We start from the raw sequence: 15,579 nt of genomic DNA, 5'->3' as shown, positions 1-15,579 counted from the left end.
TCAGTTGTATTCTAACATTGCTGCTGAGTGCTATTAATGTATCATATGTTACCAGTCCAGACTACTGGCGAGTTATTGTTTTTGACATTTTTCCAGCTTTAATATTAATTTGTTGGTTTGCATGAACTTAGATTTGGTTTAATTATGTTCTTATCTTCGTTCCAAACCAGTAAAACGTTCACTGAGGTGAACATGAGCCCGTCTCACTCTGGCGTCCTGTCAGTCTTCCACCGCTAGAGGGAGACAGTGTTTTCTTGAGGGACTCCTTGGCTGTTCAGAGGACCGTCTTTGCTGACTTGTCCTTGTTTGCGCGTTTTAATCAGCGATTGGAAAATAACAGGTATCCTCGTCCGCCCGCCGCTCGCACCCAGATACACCCAGGGGGGGAGGAAGGGAGGTGAGGGAGAAAGACCAGCCTAATAAGCCCCTTTTTTTGGACGCTGGTGGGTTGCTCCTTTCCTCAGCGTTGTCCGGGGCCGACAGGAGGAGCGGTCCGCAGGGTACAGCCGCCGGATTGAATCGCAATGTGTTCGCGCTGAGTGTCACCGCAGTCGGGCTGTTATTATATGAAGCAGCCTGATTTAATGGGGCTGCCGTCAGCCCGTTTCTCTGCCTCCGGACGGAACACCACCGCGATTCACGCTAGAATTTAGACCCCTCGCAGACGACATTGTGGATATGGAATGGTGCATGCCGTTGGGTCAAGGTTTCAGCCTCTGAATAACACCGGAATCATGGACAGTCATCCGCTGTAAGTACGAGAATCCGTGTGTGTGTGTGTGTGTGTGTGTGTGTGTGTGTGTGTGTGTGTGTGTGTGTGTGTGTGTGTGTGTGTGTGTGTGTGTGTGTGTGTGTGTGTGTGTGTGTTGACGTTTCCCGGTGACTGATGGTGCCGCATTGACAAAGACAGCGGCCAGCCGGTGTGGCAGCTCGCTGACCGGGAAGGCGCTCCGGTTGCCGGCGGGATGAGACCGAACCCTGTCCGCGGCCGACCGGAGAGATTGGTGGTTGTGATTGAACGCTCCGATCTTGTTGAGGTGTTGTCTTCATGACATGTGGACTGCTGTAACAGCCGTGTGTGGGTGTGTTTGTGACAGAAAACAAAGACCATGTGATTGTGCTTGGAGACGTAAATTGTATGTACAGTTGGAAGGAAAATGATTCAGTCATTATTCATTATATGTTTACTGGTATCATGTTCTATTCAAGCAGCTGCCTGCAAAAAAAAACAAGTCTTACAAGGTCTGTTTCAGTAGATTTAGTATGAATGTTTAGGTTTTTCCCCCCCCTCACAATCTGTAATCAGTGATTCTTTTAATGAGTGCTGCTGTCTCAAAATGATCCAATCCCATAATACCACACATTTGCAAACCAAATGATATCACAAGACATTCACAGACAAATTTCTGTCTGTTAAGGCCTAAATTTACATGACCTGTCTGAAAGAAGTTCATGACTTCTGACCCAGAAAGTCATTCTGGTACCTCAACACCATCTAGCTATGCCACGGAAGTTTTGGGATAATATTCCATAATATTCCCCATGTGGACCAATGGATGTAGGAGGAAGACTGAGACATATTTTGAGTGGCAACCTTAGACTCTGAGGTGGGCCATCATCCTCCTTTATCACCATCTTCTCTCTATCGGTGTTATCCGTAGTTTATTCCAAGTGCTTCTTTTTCTGCCCTTTTTATTACTTCCTGTTCTTTTAGGGAAGTGGTCTGGGGTTGAGATGTGCTGTTATAAGTTTTCATAGAAGGTTTATTTCGGATTATAGCTGAAGTTGCGAAATAAAAATATGAGTGACTTTTTGAGGGCCCCTTTTCCCACTTTTTAAAGGGGGGAAAAATTAGCCTGGTTTGCCTGTATTTTCTATGAGGAACATTCTACGTACAGCAAAGAAAAGCGGTGGCTCGGCAATCCTCAGAGATTTCAAATTTTTCTGTAACACTGGAAACCTGCAGCATGTAGAGAAAACACCTCGACCTCTCTAGTTCCATAAAGGACAAAGATCCCCAACCCAAATCTCCAATAAGGATTAGTTTTAGAAGAAGACCTGGATTTTTCTAAACTGCCCAAAAAAGCTGCCTGATTGAAACCAGTTAAACCAGGAATATTACAAAATCGGAGACCTTTTCCCATAAGGCGTGGGCTCAGATTCCTCAGGAACGCTGCCAGAACCTGGTGTCTGGCTATGCATCACGTTTGCAGCAGGTCAGAGCAGCTCAAGCGGTTCATTCAGGGCTGTGGTCAGTAGAAGTATAGTTTTATTTGAGAAAAATGCTTGTTGCGTGACCTACAATAGAGAGATTTAAAAACTAGCAGGTAACTCAGACTGTGAATTAATAAGACAGAGGGCAATCTGGGAGCTTTTTAACCTTGCCAACATCAACCGCCACATAAAAGCCAAGTTAAAAAGTGCTCTGACCCATCAGGATTGTCATGTGACCCTTTTAACACCTTGGTTGGGAACCATCAAACGAACCCTGTACAAATTAGCTTCCAGCCATTTTGCTACAGCAGTAAAATATTACTTGATCTACCATAAAATTGTATTTCTTGCATTAAAAAAAAGTTACATTTGACTGCATTCATTTTGGTTTGTGTTCTTTAGGTGTATTGATTTGTTAGGGAGTTATTATTTACTCTTTCTGTGGTGAAGACATCCATTAAAAGTCTTTAATTATTCCTTTACGTTAAGCTCAGATGATACTGCTTCCTAAATAAAGGTGTGATTTTTAAATGAACCACTTTAAGTCATACCAGCCTATTCAGGTAGTTTTCTTTCTTTCTATATTCTTCTCTATTACACTCATCAGTGAAAGGAGATTAACAAAATTTATGTAGTGACCTTCTTTAAACTATCTGCATGACATGCAAGTTACCAGATTTAATTTTGGTACAGAGTATTCCATTTTGGTGGAAGCAAACCAATAGTTGAAAATGTCAGCAGATTAAACCAAATCCTGTAGTTTGAAACCTCTGGAGGCCCACAAGGAAATCTCACGGTTAGAAATGGCTACAAATGACTCATTGGTTTCATGCTACTGCAACATTTGTCATGTACTAATCATCTCTATCCTTGTCACCCCGCATGACCTGTTTCCTTTCCCTCTTGGAGCGTGTTTATGCATATTTTTGGGGTTTTGGTGTTCGCTTCCCTTAAAGACAAAAGACCAGATTGACCTCATACCCGACAGATGCTGATGTAGATAAAGCCACCGGAAGAGTTTCCTTGTTTTCTGTCGTGGTCGTGGAAATGAAATGAAGTCGTTGCAATACAAAGGGGATTCATTCCACCTTAGAAAAAAATATTTTTTTTACATGCCATACTTATTTTTGCGATACTGTGAATACTGTAAAACCCTCACATCTGCTGTGTTGAGCACAAGGAAGTTCATATCCCAACTATATGGTTCAAATAAAGAAACTTGTGGTTCTAGATTTGCTCATTTGTGATATTTAAAACATAATGCACTCATAAATAAAGCAGCAGCTATATTCACATATCTTGTTATGCAGTTAAAATATGAAAGAAAGCAACAAACCTGCCACCATCTCACTGGAATCTGATCTTCTAGACGTGTATTCAGTTATTCTCTGTGCTTACGTGTTTCTGTCCCTGTCAGCTGCACCAGACTTTGTCCACATTCTTTGGATAAAGAAGATGGAGTGGAGAGACAAGGTCCCGTCACCCTCAACCCTCGACACATGAGGAAGGCCTTTAAAGTCATGAACGAGTTGCGCAGGTGAAGGATTTATTTTATGTCTGTTTTTTTTCCCCCCCTAAACCCTCTCTGTTCCACTGTTCAGTTTTTAATCTGTCACATCGCCACGTTTTAAATGTCTGTGCAGCCAGAGCTTGTTGTGTGACGTGACCATAGTGGCGGAGGACGTAGAGATCACCGCTCACAGGGTGGTTCTGGCTGCTGGGAGCCCCTACTTCCATGCTATGTTCACAGGTGAGGACTCTCTTCTAGAATCTCGGTTTGGATCCTGTGTTTTAAAGCAGTGTGGGTTCCTCCTTACTGTTCAGATGTGTTGTGATGATGGATTTGTAACTTTCTTACCTTCAGGCGAGATGGCAGAGAGCCGGGCGAAACGAGTGAGGATAAAGGAGGTGGATGGTTGGACTCTGGGTCTGCTGGTAGACTACATCTACACAGCAGAGATCCAGGTCACAGAGGATAACGTGCAGGTGAATATCTAATTCAAACATTACATCCTGATTGTGTGTTAAACACCTTTTTTCAGGAAACTTTTCACCTCATGCATTCCTTATTCTTTTTGAGAATTAGAAGAGATTAAACTAAAAGTGAAATCAGTGTTAGAGAACTTCTTACCGGTTTCTTAAAAGTTTAACTTTAAAAAAGACAAGCTCTGTAAGTAGAACACTTTTATGTCTCGCTCTAGAAAACTACAGAAATATAAGGAAATACATCAATCTGAATGATTGAACCTGTGATTACCGGTAGGTAGCATAAATATGGCGTCTCTACACACTGAACCCACCTGTCACGCCCGTGATATAGTTTACCTGTGGGATGCACAACCGAAACTTCTTCTTCATGCATGTTATTGTGTGTGTGTGTGTGTGTGTGTGTGTGTGTGTGTGTGTGTATATGACAGGCATTGCTCCCTGCAGCAGGCCTGCTCCAACTCAACGAGGTGAAGAAAGCATGTTGCGAGTTCTTGAGCTCTCAGCTTCATCCATCCAACTGTCTGGGAATACGAGCTTTTGCTGACCTACATGCCTGCTCTCAGCTCCTCACGCAGGCTAACAGCTATGCAGGTTTGTGCGTGTGCGTGTGTGTGTGTGTGTGTGTGTGTACCAAGCACTATTTCCGAACGTGTGTGAACACTTCTTGTTGCTCGACGAAAAAAGCGCTCGTGCAGATGTGGGACGGTGGAGTAGACAGAATGAGAGCAGGTTTATTAATGAAAATGTTGAGGAATACAGTTGGGAAAATTCATTGTTTTTCCCTTACAGAGCAACATTTCACCGAGGTGGTGGGCAGCGAAGAGTTCCTCAATTTGGGCATGGATCAAGTGTCCAGTCTGATTGCCAGTGACAAGCTCACCATTCCCACGGAGGAGAAGGTGAACACACACTCCTCCCCACTCAGCCTGCTCAGGTAAGGACAGCGTGAACGAACTGATGTGATTCAAGTTTGCCTGGTTGCTTTAACTGCAGGTTTTTGAGGCGGTGATAGCTTGGGTCAACCACGACAAAGATGTTCGCCAAGAACATCTGGCTCACCTGATGGAACACGTTCGCCTGCCGCTGCTCTCCAGAGAATACCTGGTGCAGGTAGGAGTGTCAGTTGTCATTTCCTTTACTTCAATGTGGCACAAATAAGATTCTTTTCAAATTGGATTTGATTTGCTTTTATATTTGGACCAAGATCTGCAGAAGAAGTCATTTGTTTTCCTATAATATCACCAGTTGGACTTATTTCTGCTCTTTAGGAGCTTCTCTGTGCCAGTTTTTTTTGTTTCAACACTCAGTCTCGTTAAATATATACTTGGTGTATCGCAAGGTGGGACTACATGTCGCTACGCATCCATTTTACAGCAGATGTGGCCAAACTAGTTTTCTTCTGCTACCAGTGAAACGGATGAGCCTGCAAAAAAATGTACAGTAAATACTGAGAGTAAACTGACATTTTTATCAACGTTTCTGTCCTGGTAGAGAAGAAAGAGACAAGGAAAGATTATATCAGTGGAAGTGTTTCACTGTTTCTTTATCAAAAAGGAGAAAAGGTCACGCAAAATTTTAAATCAGTTTTCTCAATCTGGTGTTTTTCATGAGATATATTGATATATATTTTTAATAATGAAAATAGAGATGAAGTGCAAGGTGGAATCCTAAGTGTAAGAGTACTATAATCTGGCTGGAGTGGAAGCAGGATTCAGATTTTAATCATGCTCCTGTTGTAAAATTCCCAGCATCAACACGGCTCAGTACAAGCAAGCAGAGCAAAGCTCAGCTTCTTTTGTGAATCTGACATCCTCACAGTGAATGTAGCCGCTGCTTCCCTCCCACAGACAGGTTATTATGAAGACAATGTCCCGTCTGTGCACTGTGTACTGTTTGCTTTCATTGTAGCTTCTTTTTTCCCCCCTCTATTCTTGTAAAAAAGAACGCAACAAGTCAATAAGACGTTAGCGACTGTGTAGACAGTGTGGGATGTGTTTCACTTTTTAGGAAAAGTGGGGTTTTTTATGTCATAAATAAATCTCACATTGAAAAGATTCAACAAGGTTTAAATATTGTAAATATTAACTTCGTCCTCTGTCGCTGTCTGGTTGTGTTAGCGAGTGGAGGAGGAGTCTCTGATTAAGAACAGCAGCGCGTGTAAAGACTACCTGATAGAAGCCATGAAGTACCACCTGCTCCCAGCAGACCAAAGGGCTCTGATGAAAACCGCGCGCACACGCATGAGAACGCCAGCCTGCTGCCCTAAGGTGTCCACTTAACCTCTGCTTACTCATTAGGACTTCATTTTTACTCGTCGTCCTTCGTGTAACGCCGCTGCTCTTTCCTCTTCTGCTCAGGTGATGGTTGTGGTTGGAGGCCAGGCTCCCAAGGCCATCCGCAGCGTGGAGTGTTACGACTTTGAGGAGCAGCGATGGTACCAGGTGGCCGAACTCCCAACCAGGAGGTGCAGAGCAGGTGGGGGACACCTCAAAAACAGAAAAGAGTATCACAGTTAAGGGGTAATGAAGATGTGTTAATATTTAGTTCATTAAATAGAACCGTGCCCCTACCAGCGATGTGTGAAACAACTGGACCGCGTCATCCTCAGCCGACAAGCTAGACGCTTGTGTCACGTCTGCATTTCTTGCGTTGTGGCCTCAGGTGTGGTGTACGTCAGTGGGTGTGTGTACGCGGTCGGCGGTTTCAACGGTTCGTTGCGTGTGCGGACAGTCGACTGCTACGACCCGATGCTGGACCGCTGGACGAGTGTGAGCAGCATGCAAGACCGCCGATCGACGCTCGGGGCCGCCGTGCTGAACGGCCTCCTGTATGCCGTGGGGGGCTTTGACGGCAGCACAGGTACAGAGCGGGATGTTACGCCATTTATCGTTTCTTTAAGGCCAAGAATTCCTCCAGGACTTTAATATGTTTTGCAAAGAGAAACAGTGAGATGCATGATTTTACTGTTAAGTGTTTTTTTCTGTGTGTTTGCAGGACTGTCAACTATCGAGGCGTACAATGCCAAGACAGACGAGTGGTTTCATGTGTTACCCATGAGCACCAGAAGAAGCAGTGTGGGAGTAGGCGTCGTCAGTGGTGAAGACGCTTTCTTCAATAGTTTTACGCTTCTGAGCTTTGTTGCACATGGCGTTAAATGTATTGTTACACTCTTTGTTACACATAGAGCTGTAACCATGAAACACGGGATTATAAAAGTTGTTAGAAGTAGATAATAATCCTACCCAGACTAGAGAACACTTAATAGTGTAAGCAAACATTGGTTGGAACACTGAACAGAGGATTAAAGAGATGATTTACAGGAAGAACTTTGGAAAAAATAAATATAGATAATAGATAAATAAAATAACCATATAAGTGCATAAGCTAGTTTTTTAAAACTTTCCCCAGTTTTTCTGCTTTGTAAACTTTTATTCCTCACATGGCTGCCTTATTATATTTGATCGTATTTGTGTTATGGTCTTCGTTATTGTACCACACTCATTCAAAGCGCTGACCTGCATACATTTCTGAATGTTTTTCAGGGATCTTGTATGCAGTTGGAGGCTATGATGGAGCGACCAGGCAGTGTCTGAGCACAGTAGAAGCCTACAATCCAAAAAGCAACGCGTGGAGCTACATTCCAGAGATGGGCACAAGACGCAGTGGAGCAGGTGTGTGTGTGTGTGTGTGTGTGTGTGTGTGTTAGTGTCTGTATGGATGCTCCTTCTTCTATATTTTTAAATATTTACACATCAAAATGGACCAAACCATTGTCACAGATTTATGAATGAAAACAACACACTGTATGATTGACCAGCTGTTCAAATCTTTTTTTTTTTGGTTTCTGTCCGACGTCTTCCTCAGGTGTGGGTGTGTTAAAGGGGTTACTGTACGCCGTGGGGGGGCATGATGGTCCGTTGGTCAGGAAGAGCTGTGAAGTTTACGATCCAGCCTCAAGCAGCTGGCGACAGGTGGCCGACATGAACATGTGTCGACGTAATGCGGGTAAGACGCCCCCCATACCTGAGATGTTTTTTGCCGTCCCAGATGATAGGTGTGTCTTTACCAGTCTGTGTTTTTTGTGTGTTTTCAGGTGTGTGTGCTGTAAACAACTTGCTATATGTGGTGGGAGGAGATGATGGCAGCTGCAATTTGGCTTCTGTGGAGTTCTACAATCCAAACTCGGACAAATGGACATTGTTGCCGACCTGCATGAGCACAGGACGCAGTTATGCAGGTGTGAACATGGAATCAACATTTCTGCTAATATCAATCCTGATTAAAGATTTTTACGTGGTTAATGCATGATTAATTACATGATTTACTGTCATCAATAAACTATACAAACTTATTTTTACTAATACAGTAATCCCTCACTTATTCGCGCTTCAAGATGCACGGCTTCACTACATCCGGATTTTTAGTAGGTAGTCACATGATGCCGTACATGCAGGCTATTGGCTGACAGCATCCATGTGTGTTCAGAGACTCATGGAATGCCGCGCACTTCTATGTATTAAAGAAACACTTTTCTTTAATACAAAATTGTTTTAAACGATTGGTAAGAGTGTGGGAAAAAGTAATACAGATAGAAGGTGGTTTAATATCAGTATTAGGAGGGTTCATAAACATTTAAATTACCAGTAGATAGTTCATTGTTATATCGTGGAAGTTTGTTTTTCATGGGTGGTCCTGGAACGCATTAACCGCGAGTAGCGAGGGATTACGGTAATTACAAACTTAGACGTTACAGAACAATACTGCAGAGCCAGCTGATGGTAAAATGGTATCTAGCTGTTATTTCATTTCTCTTAATTTTGTAGCTCTAGGATTTTCATTTTTACATGAAATTGGACATTGGATAAAAGCGTAAGAGCAAAAGAGGAAAAAAAAATAGGCATTAAGAATACAAATATCCAAATAGTACTAAAAGCAGCAGCATATGCAGCAACTGGAATATATGCTATGATATTAATGATGTTTTTTTCCCTCTCTATAGGTGTGACTGTGATTGACAAGCCCTTATGACACCCGGCTCTTGACACCTGCCATTGATGCTGAGCAGAATGTGTTCTCCTGCTGAATACTGATCTTGGATCTGTCTCTGGTGCCGATGCTTCGATGTTGGGCAGCATTAGCACAGGCGCTGATGGAGACTGAGAAAGTAACAAGATTGTTGTTGTTGAGGAGGATGATGATGGTGACGATGTTTGCACTCGTCTCAAAGGGGGAGCCTTAACCAATTTGGGGTTGGGGTTGGGGATCGAACCTGCGTTTTAATCCCTTCCTGGAAGGACCAACGCAGCAACTGGACACACCAGTTTGAAGCACCGCTGTGCGACTGCAGTGCCATTGAAATGCTACTGATATGAAGCTACCAGAACTGCAAAGTTACATTAACATTAAGAATGTTAACATGAACCAGCTCTGAGTGAGACCACTAAACTAATCTATGGGAGAGAAGGACCATTTTAGACTAAAATCTTTGTTTCTCCTTTGCTTCTGTCATTAAGAGTGTGTGTGTCTGGAAGTGTGTGTGTGTGTGTGTGTGTGTGTATGCGTGCGTGCGTGCTTGCTTTTAATGGTGCTCCTTTGCTTGCACATGTGAGCATGTGTGTTTGTGTGCATCTGAGTCTGTGTGGTGGTCCGACGCCGCATGAACGCACTCTGTCCGACCTCTGTCCTTTTACAGTGTTGCAGTGTGGCCTGAATGTCAGCTACACCCCTGCTGCCCTCTTTTCTCCCTTTTTCTTATATCTTGAGTACTGTTACCAAACCGAGCACAGCTGGACTCTTGACTCTGCACCTCTGTTCTGGAATGAAGAAACATCAGACGACAGAGCCGACTGTAAATCTGTCATGGTTAATCTACGTAAATTCTAAGACGGGTGGAAGCAGACAGAACAGAACATGTACATTTCTTCAGAACTGTAATAAAGAGAAGCCTCATTCATGTTGCCAAAAACAGTGACAGATCGAAGGAGAAGTTGTTTGAGAAAACGTTTGGATTGACCAGTGCTTTACTGTCACCTGGCGGCCATCTTTGCTGTGGTTGTAACCGCTAGTGACGACGACAACAGCCTGAACTCACTGCATGGTCCACGACTCTAACCTCTCCTTCAGCAGAACCTTTCTCTCTCTTGGTGTAGCAACCCTATTTACTACTGCACACCCTGACATACTATGAATGTGCCAATTTCAATATGTCTCTTAATTTCTGTCTATCTTGACAACTTTGCTAACCTGTCCTCTGTTTGTGTGACCAAAACTCCTGTCCATCTTGATTTTCTTCGATCTGTTTCTCTTCCTTCTCCTTCAATATTGAAAGTTGTTCTAATAGTAACTGGTATTGCTGTTTCTTGTCAGTGTATTGAGGAATGTCATGTAGGCTTATGACTTTGCAAATGTTTAATTACTTGTTTTATATTATCATTAATAAATATGCTTCTTGTATTTAAAGCTATTAAATTATATAATGCTTTTTTAAATTTTTCAAAATCAGTAAAACGTTGAAATAGAATATAATTTTAATAACAATACTACTACTACTACTACTACAAATAATAATAAAAATAATATAATAATAGTACTGAACAATTACTATTTCATTACATTTTCAATATTCTAATTAGCGGTAAGTACTCTACTTTCAAAAATATTTTTAATTACACATCTACCTGAAATTAGTTATTTCTAAGACAGAACAATAGTTTACAATAATACCTTTTTGTGTGGTAAACAAGTAAGGAGAAGCCTTTCAATGTTTATGCAGCAATTACATATTTAGTAATATTTAGGAATAATATTTGTGAATATTAAATAATTTTTATCTGTAAATATATTTTGAAAACTTAAGCAATAACTTAAGTCAGCAAGCATACATAAGACATAGAGATGTATTATTACTGTATTACTTACTAAATAAAACCAGTTTTGTGGGGTTTTATATTAGTGTAATAATTCATGTTTTAAATCTAATATGTCGCATCTTTTTTTTGTTTGAACGCTAGTAAATTGTCAACGATGGTTGTGACGTTGGAGTTATTATTGTATAAGGTAAATTAGGGATGAAGCCACACGTACAGTATGAGTCACGCCTACCGACAATTCTGTCTCAACTCTGATTGGCTGTTGCTTTAGAAACCGACAGTCTCACTATAATCGCTCCACCCCGCGAACCAATCAGACATGACGTCCGGCCCCTGGACGTCAGTCTCCTTTCCTTTCGGCCAATCAGATCGCTCGATCTCCGCGTACATACGTCCAGCCGCCTGTGGCTCAGGTAGACGGACGTTCCGCAGGAAGGTGAGAGTTTATTGCTGTTTTTAGCTAAAATAAGCTATTTAGCTGAATTTTTCCAAAGTTAAAACGTTGTTTATCAATTTGAGCTTTGGAAAGAGTGAATATTAGGTTTCAATTTGTCAAATTGAAAGATAAATATCCAGGTGTGTTTCATCGTCTGACATAATGTCAAGAGGTTTTAATCAAAGCTGAAAATTAGTTAAATTAGTGGTGAAATTGTAGTGAACTGCGATTCTGCGTTCGAATATAATGATCCAAATCATGTATGTCGGAAAACTTATGCACAGACTTATGCACAGTTATTGTTCAGTCATATGATAGAAAGGTTATTAAAATAGGTGATTAAAATAGGTTTATGAGTAATATAGACACTAGTTAATTTATAGATTCAGATTTTACATTTCTAATAGCTAATGCATAATTATTAGCAAATTAGTAGTCATAAAGTAACAGACCCTATTAATAAAATGCATCATTAAAATATTTATTGCAGTATCGTAACATGTAAATGCAGGAGTATTTTAATATGTCAGTAAAATAATTGAAATAAATTTTATAAGGAACCTTCTATATTTGTTATAGCAAGATAGGTTTTTCATAATTGGGAGTCTGAGTTGCCCTCCTGAAGCTGCTGTGGGAATGTTTTATGTGTGACACACTGTTCCTGTTTCCCAGTCGTCTCTCTGGACGTGCAGCCGTCTTACGTTGACCATCATGGAGGCGAATCGCACAGCAGATATCTTGAGCTCCGCTTTCCTGGCGGTGGAGTACGTAGATGCAGTGTTGCCAGAAAACCCGTTTCAGCCCTCACTGAAACATGCCTGGGGTTACATGTTGGACAACTACACCAAGTTTCAGATCGCCACCTGGGGCTCGCTCATCGTTCATGAGTTCATCTACTTCCTGTTCTGTTTGCCTGGTTTCCTTTTCCAGTTCTTGCCCTTCATGCAGAAATACAAGATCCAACAGGTTTGCGTTTAGCGTTGGCAATTGTGATTTTAAAAAAAATCAACAATACGTTTTTTTAACAGACCTTGCCACTGTGCATTTGCGTGTGTGTGTGTGTGCAGGACAAACCAGAGACCTGGGAGAAACAGTGGAGATGTTTCAAGATGCTGCTCTTCAATCATTTCTGCATCCAGCTGCCATTGATCTGCGGGACTTACTACTTCACGGAGTTCTTCAACATCCCTTACGACTGGGACTCCATGCCACGCTGGTCAGTGGAATTACAATAACACCTAAAAGCCTCGTGTTAGTTTGACCCTTACTCTTATTTCTGAACAAAGAAACAATAACAAAAGTTCGCGACAACTGACCCACGTGTCGTGTTTTCCTCTTCAGGCCGTGGATCCTAGCTCAGTGCTTTGGCTGTGCTGTTATTGAAGATACCTGGCACTATTTCCTGCATCGCCTGCTGCATCACCGCAGAATTTACAAATACATCCACAAAGTCCACCACGAGTTCACGGTGAGTATAACACCATAAGATAAATAAAGCTAATGTATGCTGTTTTAGTCCTACATCTGTTACAGTGATCACACACACACATACACACACACAAGCATCGTCTTCATGAGTTTGTTTGCCATCCCACAGGCTCCCTTTGGCATGCAGGCAGAGTATGCTCATCCTGCTGAGACCCTCATCCTGGGTGCTGGTTTCTTTATCGGCATCATGATTTTCTGTAACCATGTGTTCTTCCTGTGGGCCTGGGTGTCCTTCCGCCTGCTGGAGACCATCGATGTCCACAGGTAGGACAACAACACCCTCCATAGTTTGTCAATGTTTTTTTTTCTTCTTGCTAATGAGATGCAAGAAAGAATTTTTAATGTTTGGGACAGAGTCACAGTTTACAGTAGAAAACAGTTGCATAAGAAATCCTAACTGTTAGTGGTGAGTTGGACCGCTAGAGGGCCTCAGAGAACATCAGATATTTAAAGGTGACAGAACTCTTCTCTTGAACCACTGCCTTCTTTTTACTAGAACATCTTTACATTTGCTCTTCCACGAAAAAAAAAGGCGTTAGAAGGAACCAGACATGTTTTTGTGGTACAAAGAAAATTACAAATTCTAAATTGATCAGGCCACTAAATTTACCTTTTGTTTTATTTTATTATTCTGGTCTCTCTGTGTTTTTGTTATTTTGTTGGTTTCAAGTTTATTTCCAAGTTCATTTTGAAATATTTTAACCTCATTTTAATTTTGTCTCAGTGTATCCGTGCTTTTTACAATCTATAGAACTTTCAGAAATTCTCAAAATAGATTTTGTTCGCTAATATTTCATAGTTCTTAACCATAAATAAAATGATCTTTCGACTAGTCGAACTAGATGAACAATGTATTATATGTGACAAGAGAGATAGAAATCCTTTAAAAATGTGATTAATAAACACGTTTTTTCTTTATTAGCCAGCATTTTCTCTTGTAATCATTTTGCTTGTATTACATTTTATACAATTAGACCTCAGCTGTACAATTCTAGTAAGAAAAGTCAGACTTTCGTTTATTTTCTTGTTGACATTAAACTTTAATGAACAGTGCACGCTGTTTGACAATAAAAGACATCAATCTGTATTCTGATATGTTTCCTTTCTCCGTCTCAGTGGTTATGACATACCTTGGAACCCTCTCCACCTGATTCCGTTCTACGCCGGCACCCGTTTCCATGACTTCCACCACATGAACTTTGTTGGGAACTACGCCTCCACCTTCACCTGGTGGGACAAGGTGCTGAAGACAGACAGCCAGTACGAGAAGTACATTCAGAAGGAGGGGGACAAGAAGGAGCAGTAACTCACCCCATCCTCTGTTTGTACACTTATCTGACTGAAGAAGGGAAGAATCTGCAGTCACAGCGAGAATTATTCCCGCCCTCCAGCTACACAGAGCCAGGACTGCTGTGGTTTGATTCCTAATCAGAATACATGTTGGCTTTGGTTCCACTTCTGTGCCTTTCTCCAAAAGAAGTATTGTTGTATGTTTCTGTCAACACTTGCTGGCTGACTAAAACCATCAACATCCTCCTTTTGATTGTCGCTTGGTCATTGATTGAAAAACGTGAACCAAATGACTCTGCTGTGAAGTTTTTCCTCTCATACCTCTGAATGTCTGAGCACTTTAGTTTGTCCTCCAGGACTTCGATGAGCATCCCATCGCTGCACCTCACTGGAGAGACGGGATGTACAAACTCTATATGGATAGCACTTCAAGATTATTTTGTATAAGGCTTAAATAAAAATTAATAAATGAATTTTGCTTTTACAAAAGGGACCCTTACAGTATTTTGTCTTCCATTTTAGAATAAAGATGTATATTTTATATATTTATTTTTACATATATCTGGATATCAGTGGATGGAGTATGCACTGGAGGTTCACCTCCTCTCCTCCGCCCTGCGGTGTGGACACACCCCAGCTGCTCCATCCGACGCGTTCAGATCCATCAAGCCAGCAGCAGGAAGCGCCCAACCGGAAGTCAGGCAGGACCAAAGTACAGGGAAAATAAGGAATACATTACAGGAATACATGAATACATTTTTATTACAAGTTTCACGATTTTTAAGTGTCGCCCAAGGATTTGTCTCTCACTGTCTGATAGGATTTTGCCTTATGTATTGATGTTTAAAAAACTGCATTGATATATTAAAAAAATATACTAATAAAAAAATGAATAATAAAGAATGAACTAGTAATGATTATCCGAACTGATTATATTTCCATTTGAGAAAGCGTTAAACGGTCAAAAACTTTAATGTGGTACAACAGGAAAAATTAATATTAATATTGTGGAATTTTTGAATGAATTCTGTTGAGTGGAATCAAAGTTTTATCACATAAATCTAAAAATGGAAGGATTCTCTTTATGGCTGCTTTTGTAGAAAAAAGTGATAAGAAAATTTATGGGAGCGTTATGGAGGTATAAATTATTAAGTAATTAAAATAATATGAAGCAAATAAACGTGAAACCGAGAAATTAGAATTAAAATAAATAAATCATTTTTGGATGTGAGTTTTATTGTCTCAGCAGTTTATACTGCAAAATATGTTTTTGTTGAAGTCCTACACACAGTG

The 15,579-nt window shown here is 41.2% G+C and overlaps 2 protein-coding genes across 2 annotated transcripts; both read left to right on the top strand.

Moving 5' to 3' along the window:
• Positions 1-330: 330 nt before the first annotated feature.
• klhl2 (kelch-like family member 2) lies at positions 331-10,656 on the top strand. The gene is made up of 15 exons (XM_068321341.1): positions 331-751; positions 3,632-3,751; positions 3,858-3,964; positions 4,079-4,200; positions 4,632-4,794; positions 4,993-5,102; positions 5,197-5,313; positions 6,321-6,470; positions 6,561-6,678; positions 6,865-7,062; positions 7,198-7,299; positions 7,746-7,874; positions 8,068-8,208; positions 8,297-8,440; positions 9,203-10,656. Exons 1-15 carry the CDS (start codon positions 684-686, stop codon positions 9,229-9,231), a joined length of 1,818 nt encoding a protein of 605 aa, XP_068177442.1. The 5' UTR covers positions 331-683; the 3' UTR covers positions 9,232-10,656.
• Positions 10,657-11,376: 720 nt separating this feature from the next.
• Positions 11,377-14,795, top strand: msmo1 (methylsterol monooxygenase 1). The gene is made up of 6 exons (XM_068322138.1): positions 11,377-11,508; positions 12,181-12,474; positions 12,576-12,724; positions 12,850-12,976; positions 13,106-13,260; positions 14,113-14,795. The coding sequence occupies exons 1-6, from the start codon at positions 11,392-11,394 to the stop codon at positions 14,300-14,302; spliced, it is 1,032 nt and encodes a 343-aa protein (XP_068178239.1). The 5' UTR covers positions 11,377-11,391; the 3' UTR covers positions 14,303-14,795.
• Positions 14,796-15,579: the final 784 nt, after the last annotated feature.

The sequence above is a fragment of the Antennarius striatus genome, chromosome 8 (assembly GCF_040054535.1).
Source record: "Antennarius striatus isolate MH-2024 chromosome 8, ASM4005453v1, whole genome shotgun sequence".
Lineage (NCBI taxonomy): Eukaryota > Metazoa > Chordata > Actinopteri > Lophiiformes > Antennariidae > Antennarius > Antennarius striatus.
Note: the sequence above shows the minus strand (reverse complement) of the source record. Positions and strands in the feature narration are given on the sequence as shown.

Bases quoted from the DNA above. Each gene is read 5' to 3' on its own strand.
- msmo1 (XM_068322138.1), top strand. From the start codon at position 11,392: ATGACGTCCGGCCCCTGGACGTCAGTCTCCTTTCCTTTCGGCCAATCA. The intron at 12,725-12,849 runs GTCAGTGGAATT...TTTCCTCTTCAG, and splicing joins TGGGACTCCATGCCACGCTG to GCCGTGGATCCTAGCTCAGT. The intron at 13,261-14,112 runs GTAGGACAACAA...TCTCCGTCTCAG, and splicing joins GAGACCATCGATGTCCACAG to TGGTTATGACATACCTTGGA.
- klhl2 (XM_068321341.1), top strand. From the start codon at position 684: ATGGTGCATGCCGTTGGGTCAAGGTTTCAGCCTCTGAATAACACCGGA. The intron at 5,103-5,196 runs GTGAACACACAC...CTTTAACTGCAG, and splicing joins CCATTCCCACGGAGGAGAAG to GTTTTTGAGGCGGTGATAGC. The intron at 7,300-7,745 runs GTGAAGACGCTT...AATGTTTTTCAG, and splicing joins GGGAGTAGGCGTCGTCAGTG to GGATCTTGTATGCAGTTGGA.